At 31.0% G+C, this 8,127-nt stretch overlaps 1 protein-coding gene across 1 annotated transcript in view; it reads left to right on the plus strand.

Annotated features, from left to right (window-relative positions):
- Positions 1-7,656, plus strand: part of LOC127736650 (paired mesoderm homeobox protein 2A-like) — a 29,341-nt gene extending 21,685 nt beyond the window's left edge. The window contains exons 3-5 of the mRNA XM_052247208.1: positions 3,855-4,054; positions 4,981-5,167; positions 5,910-7,656. Coding sequence (XP_052103168.1) covers positions 3,855-4,054; positions 4,981-5,167; positions 5,910-6,094 — 572 coding nt within the window. The 3' untranslated portion in view covers positions 6,095-7,656. The remainder of the gene's footprint in view (positions 1-3,854; positions 4,055-4,980; positions 5,168-5,909) is intronic.
- The last annotated feature ends 471 nt before the right edge of the window (positions 7,657-8,127 follow it).

An 8,127-nucleotide genomic window follows, 5' to 3' on the forward strand; every position in this document is an offset into this window, starting at 1 on the left:
TTAGCAAAAAATATTGTTTTGAATGAGAATCGGGAACACAGATCATATTGTACAATGTAACTGCAGGCTTGGCGGCTTTTGAACGAATGGTATTACCAAATTTGTATCGTCCATCAGTACATTTAATTTTCTAACCTCAAAACATGACCGAAAGAAAAAAGTATGCAATTAAAATGCAATTTTTTTCCCCGGACAAAGGATAAGCAAAACCATGGTACAACAGATATAAAAAAATTATATATAAAAAATTTCAATAAAAGAAACTAAAGCAAGAACAACAAATCTCGGGTGTTTATGAAGCTGTTTAACTATCTCTGTTCTGGTACGCCGTTACTTTTTTCAGAACAAATGTTGCCAGTTGATTTTTCTCGTTTGACTATTGGTCTTTGGGTCATACTTTTTTTATGAGCAGATTGTTACCCCTCGCCTCAGTTGACAATGTTTTCTCGGGGTAACAATCTGCTCTATCACCCTCTCAGCTATGTGTTATTTATATAGTATCGTTTGTCTGCTCTTGATCATAGAAAAGGATTTCAACATAAAGCGGTATTAAAAGACGTGCTCCTCAAAAAGACATAGAATACAGTGATTAATTAATAACAACATAATTTAAATGAATAAAATCAAATACAGATATAATACACAAAATATCCTAACAACTTCTATTGTTGATTGTAGATCGTTATTTTGGGTAATACAAATATATCTCATATCGTTTAGCATAATATGTATACAGTCAGCATTTTTTTCAGTGCTGCTTTTGCATTTCTGATGAGATTTAATTTTTCACCTTAATATTTTTCTGTTGTTATTTTCCAAGTTTGTAATTGAAAATATGCCGAAGGATAATAACTGCAGGTCAGTCTTTATTTATTTCCCAACCAATTGACAAATAATAAAAGTGCTGATAATAATGAATTTAACCTCTAGGTAGATTTCCCTTTTCTGAAATTCAATAAGAATCGACCTATCATTTTATTGAACATGTCTTTCAACACTCAGCATTTAGCACCGGTAATTTGACAATGCGTCTTGTATTTAGACAAATACTGGATATAGTCTGGCTAAAATTCATTATATCGCGAAGGCAAACAAGAGAATTTTATTAGCCTGTGTTATCATTGATTCTTTCCTGATAAATTAGATGCCATTTCTACTCTTGCTTAATACGAATTTTATTTAATAAAAAAGTTTAAAGGCATTGTCCGTTATGTTTTCAATCCCTTGATTAATTTTCTCTTCACTCTTGTTTAAGATAAAATGCGTGCAGAGGCTTAGTTCAAGTAATAATTGCTCGGCGGCAGTCAAATGCTCTTTGCTGTAATCAAATTATAAGAATATAAAACTAATATCAATATGTGAATTTCGATTTGATTCTCTGGTTGGCGATTACTTGACTATTGTCTAAGTACGCTTCAAATATCTGGGGACGGCAGAAAATAAATATCTGGGCTCTGTGTATCAAAATAACGTTAAATGATCAAACAGATCTCCTTTCTTCTCAGAAGATAGCGACAATTTTCCACTAGTTAATGACACAATAGATTTGCGTTAGTTTTATTGTTATTACACAATATAATGGTATAGTACTAATCCTATATATTTTATATATTGATTGCTTTATTTCCTGTATTAAATTTAGCTGGTTCAAAAATTCAGATATCTCGAACGTTAAAGTGTGACATCGCAGTATTCAATGTTTCACGTGCAGTTCGTTTCTATTCATATTAACTAAAAGCTAGAATTCCTTTACATTGCTTTGACAAAGAAGTAACAACATCACGTTCATGGCTGTAATACTATCTTAACCATGGTATGACAACATTGTATTGAATGTGTAGAACAGTGTAATTTGAATGCAGGACTTTAAAACTTTCAGAAGCTTTGCCAAGCCCTCGTTTGAAGATACATCTATAGCAGGACACTAGAAATGTTAATGATGATGTGTTTAAAATATATAATGATTATAACTCTTTCTCTCTCTCTCTTACTTAGCTTCCTCTAAATTGTTTTTCTGTCGCACGCTAGTCATCAATAGGATACATTTATCAAGTTCCGTACACTTAAGCTCTTTAGTTTTCCCAATGCTAATGTTAAATTCATATTTTTAAATATTTAATTACGTACACTAAACCCCGCGAACGTTTTCATGTTACAATTATTCCTTATATAACACTCTATGTAGTGAAACTCTCACTAGCAATGAAACATTTATATTGTTTTGCTCATTTTTTTTCATTTTGAATTCCTTCCATCATTATTAAAACTTGTAGCATTATCACTTGTACATGTTGTAGTTTGACACTATTCGACATCTATGAATTACCATCATGAGATACATATTAAAATGGTGAGCGAATATAAAAATGTAAAACATTGCACCATAGTTTATACAGTACAACTAAAACAAGGCAATATGAGAACAATGTCACCTAGTGAGTACGGACATTTTTATCTATTGAATAAATTGGTTCTACAGATACATTTTTGTACTCAAACAACGTATAATAGTAAATATTGATTGTTCTACCTGTTAATTTACTCTTTATTCGAATTAAAATTTAAAAAAAAACCAGAACAACCTTCGGAAAAAGTGTGTTATTGATAACATTTAAGAAAAAGGAAATTGGGAAAATCCAATTGAAATTAATTACGTATTGCTCTCTCGAGGTTAAGAGTTGCTTCCCTTCCCGTTATGTTTGATATTATCCACATGTATCCATCGGAGAAGGTAATTTTCCTAAGGTCGACCTCTCATTCTATTTCTCCAATTTGTATCCCAGAAAATGAAGCTTAACAAAGTTTGTATTAGGAATTTATTAGATCAGCTTGTCGGTGGTTAAATATTCAAGTTATTTTCTGGATGTTCTTAGCTCTCCCTTGTGGGTTATAATTTATGATCTTGTCAGAATAATGAGCGATTACTCCTTTGGAATTGATTGTATATATTTTGTTAATCTACACTTGATGGAAACTGCTCGTTTTATTGATGTCTTTATGGTTCTTCCTTAACTGACACTTTTTAAAATGCGTATTGTCTTTTTTATATTGAATAAGCATGCTTGATGATCATAAAATATTATAACTTACCACAAATAAATGCGTGGCCACGTGTCATGCGGTTGAAAAAGTCGATTAAATCAACATTCAAATAGAAAAATTAGTTTTTTTAAGAAATAGATATATATTTGATCCTAGTATTTTCTCAAAATTAACAATGAGTACAGCATTCCGTAACTTCGCCTGTTATGTGTCTGTTTTTTAATTTGATGGAAGCCATCAGTTTAAGTACACGAAATAGTTCGAACATATTATATATTATTGTGGACATTTTTAATACAGCCCCTCTCTCACTCCCTCTGTTTTTGTGTATGCGGCTGTGCGATGTATGTGAGTGTGTGTCTTTCTGAAGATAGTTATATTTCATTTTAGATTAGATGACAAAATATCTTCAATGTTTTATTCATTAATATTATCATTTCCTTTTTTTTTATTCCTACTCTTTGGTCTCTAGCCCACATTTTATATATGAAGAAGGTTTTTGTGAAGAAAAATAAAGATACAGTTATGTACTATATTTTATATTTGTTAAGGTTTTATAAATGATTTCTATAATTAAGTTTTATTTTCTGAATTATTTTCTTATTTTCATTTCTGACCAGCTGATTTTGATCAAAATAAATTTACAAATCTATTTTTTATTTTTATTTTTTAATTTATTCTTCATCTATTTCCGTTTTTTTATGCTCGCATGATGCGAAAAACATTAACGTTGATATGAAATCTTCGTTGAATTCATTCAACACTGAATGACTGCATATAATTTATATGATAACTTTAGTATTCCATTTTAGGACTATCCTATAAAATGTACCCACATAGTCATGAAAGTGGTCTGAGTCCAGAAAAACGAAAACAAAGAAGAATTCGAACAACATTTACAAGTGCCCAACTGAAAGAATTAGAGAAAGCATTCTCAGAGACACATTATCCAGATATATATACAAGAGAAGAAATAGCAATGAAAACTGATCTCACTGAAGCTAGAGTACAGGTTAGCTTTCCTTTCAAATCGTAGAGTTTATTTTGAATGTAGAAGTTAATAGCCCGTTAGAAGTAAAATGGCTTTACCACTTTAACGTAACGGTTATAGTTGAAATCGTAATTTCTAATATTACTTCTCCAAATATAATAGTTATACCATATCTACAGGAATATACTGTAAAGTTATATATAATACTAACGGGGCAAACAAAACAAAGTATTTAATGGATTAATACCTTGTTTCTTCGCGAACCATTTTTATTTGCAGTGAGCTAGCTTTTATGCATTGTACAAATATGACCACAATTTGATTCCATAAATTATTAATGGATAAATATTCACTACTTCACATTAGTCTTATGAAATAATAATATGAAAAAATTGTATAAAAATGATTACTTGGTGACATCTACGACTGCAGTCGTATAATGACAGTAAGGTTCAGATTAAAAAGTATATTGAAATGAAAATTCCGTTTCTGCAATACATTCTAAACTAAACTAGACTGGTACATTGTATGACCCTTTATAAGGAATCTTAATTTCATTTTTATTATTAGATAAAATAGCTGAATATCACAGTTATTTATATTATTATATGAGCTGCGTCGGATGGAAATCGACCTTATGCAAGTGCGCGTATGCATGTACAAAATGTACATGCATATGTCTTTGATTCATTTTGTAGTAACATTCAAATACGAAATATACGAATTTTGGCCTGTTTTGTAGGGTTCTTATATCGAATCAATTTTCAAACAGTTACAGACTTTGCATAGAGATTTTTTTTCAACCCGAATCAAGTAAACAGACTGGGTATTGATATTTATTTGCGTAAGGTCGATTTCTATCCGACGCAGCTCATATTACGATTGAATAAACATAAGAAGTGAAATTATAAAATAAATGTGTGGTATATACAAAGTATGTCTTATAGGTCTGGTTTCAAAACCGACGAGCAAAATTTAGAAAAGTAGAGCGGGCTAAGCAGCAACAACAATCTTCTTCATCCACGCCGACAACAACAATTAAACAGGAGCCTAATGCAAGCAACAATACAAATAATTCTAACAACAACAACAACAACACTAAGGAAAAGCATAAACAGCCTGAGGAAACTTCAAGTAAGTCTTTTAATGTACATGTACATATGCATTGTATTTGTAATGTAAAAGAAGATTAGTTGTTTGGTCAGATAAAAATTACTAGTTATCCTTTTCTTAATTTTTTAAATAACTCTGTTTGTGTGTTCGGGCAGACACGTGTGCATCAAATACAAGAATGTAGAGACGATTGCAGCCTCAGGGAGCTACTATTTGATTTTTATCGGGGTCGGGGGGGGGGGGGGGGGTGGGGGGCTAGGATGAAATTTGAAAAAAAAGGCAGGACAGGAGTTTTGAGTAAAAAAAAGCAGGATGAGACACTTTGCAAAAAAAAAGAAAAGAGACAGGATGACAATTTAAGTAAAAATAAGTCAAGATACACTAATAAAAAAAAAGATAGGACCGAATAGAGTGAAAAATAAAAAGGCAGGACAGAGATTACAACTAAATAAAATGCAGAACAAAATTTTTCATCCTAGCCCCATAAAAATCAAATGGTAGCTCCCTTATTGATATCAGCTTATTTTTGAGGATATCATACATTTGTGACAAGAAAAAACATAGAACCAAATTCGTATCGTCGGTATTATTTTATCGGTCAGGGCGTCATTAGATAGAAAACACTGAGACTGCATAGTGTTATTCACGATAACGGAAGTTGTACTGAATTGTTTCATCTTATTTAAGTCGATGACTTTGTGCTACTGCCATAACTACTACATTCAATATCAATATATATAACATATGTATTTTGTTCTTACAGATAAAAGTTTGTCAGAAAGTTCTAAATGGACAAGCAATGTGTCGAATAATAAAGTAGCAACCTCCTTGAGTGGAGCACCATCATTACCTGGTCCTTACTCTGGTATCCTTTCAGCACATTCATCCGACTACCCTAACGTTCCAGCTTTAGAAAAAGCGACATCGTTGGCAGCAGGTTTGTTTTGAAGAGAATGGCAAAGAAATGGGAAATAACTGCTACTAATTTATGTTGTATTGATAACGTTCACGTTAGTTTTCAGAAGGTTGACTGGACCTAAAGAGGACACAAAGACCGATTGTATTATATACTTCGTGTGGTGTCTTAAGACAACTGTGCCAATTAATTGAAATGCATATGTTTATATATAATATTACATCGATACTGGTGAAGATATATAAGAGCATTGTTGAATATACCTGTTGTGTGTATACGGCACACATAGTAAAGCTAAAGATGTTGATGAGCAAAAAGAATGATTTGGATTTATATACGTGAGAGAATACCATGAGTAAAGGGGACACACATGGAAAAGGGACGGGGACACTTCGTAAAGATACATTTGTGAACCTTAGTAAATAAATGCTGTTCAGCACTCACATAAAGAATACATAGCTTCTATTTTTCATTAGCATTATGTTCAATGGCGTTTTGGAACTTAGTACAATTTGTTTTTTTTTCTGCAACCAGCATCTCACATGTGAGCTGTAAAAATCTTATTATACCAAGAACTTTATACCTCTTATATTATATGTACATAGTTATAAAGCTATTTTTTGTTTGAATATATCTTAGTTGTATATATGAAATAAATATACGTGGTGTCAATTACTACAACATCAGATCAGTATTATAGGTTTTTTTTAAGCACTATAAGTTTATTTTATCAATGATATGACCCTTTCAGTATTATTTGTATGTGCCAAATAAATAAACTCAGACGAATTTTAACTATACAACCGTGTACAAAGGTTTTTCATATATCTAACACCTTCCGTAACACACGATGCCAAAAATAATGAATTCTAATTTTTAGCTTTTACCATTTGTTATTGAATCTAATTGTCTAATTGTTTATTTGTGAAAAGTAGTGTGTAAAAGTCAGATTCAACTATTTCCTTGCACTTTTCTAATAGAAAAAAGTGGTAATATTGGAGGTGATTTGTTCCTTTTTTAATTGTTTGTGGGCGTTTGCTCCTAGTGTTTCATATGTCGTACTGTTGGCAATGAATGTTCATAGTACCTGTACCAGTAATGTAAATTACGACTTCAACTGTCACATTGAAAAAAAAATATGTGAAATATCAATCTAAATAAATGTATTTTATATATATATATTTTTCGTGTGTTAAATGAGGCGTGCAGGCATTATGGTTTCACTTTACCTAGACCTGTTCAACCTAATTTTTCGTGTAATGGAATACATTAGAATTAGTAGAAACCGGATTGTAATAGTGCACTGTATATATACTTGTTTATTGGTTCTTTTTTATATGATTTTATGACATATTATAGTATTTTGTTGCAAAATAATCGTAAATTCAGTATTAATAAATGTAATTGTGCCAATTATTGCCTCTTGGAAGGCTTTTATGAAATGATCTGATAATTTTTCACTTTTTTGTGACATAGGTCATGAACATGTCCCATGGATTACATAATTATACATTCAACTATTAATTATTTGAGGTTTTTTTTTTTAACTTGGAAGGCATTTTATGTAAACAATATTATTAAAGATATGACTTTATGTGTTTGTACTAATCATTTATTGAAACAGAACGATTTCCATTTCTTTGTGCTGTTTTTTTTTTGGTGTGATACTTGGTGTATTAAAGGTAAAATAGTCATGGTCACTTCATATGTCATCATATCGGATTATAGAAAAATATACAAACATGCCATCTTTTTACCTAAAAAAAACTCAAAAAAAACTAGCAAAACAACAAAAACTAAGAACAAAATTTGATTTAACAGCCCAATTCATGATATATAAAAGTAAGAAGATGTGGTTTAAACAAAAATGACGATGAGACAACTATCAAGCATTGACCAAGGGACGAGGATGTAAACAAATATACTAGGTCACTGTACGGACTTATTATTAAAACCTATACCGTATGCTAAGATATAAAAGGCACCAGGATGAAAAAATGTGAAACAATTCAAAAGAGAAAACCAACGGCCTTGTTAATGCTAAACTAAAATAAAAGAAAAACAA

The sequence above is a fragment of the Mytilus californianus genome, unplaced genomic scaffold (assembly GCF_021869535.1).
Source record: "Mytilus californianus isolate M0D057914Y unplaced genomic scaffold, xbMytCali1.0.p SCAF_35, whole genome shotgun sequence".
In the NCBI taxonomy this organism is placed as follows: Eukaryota; Metazoa; Mollusca; class Bivalvia; order Mytilida; family Mytilidae; genus Mytilus; species Mytilus californianus.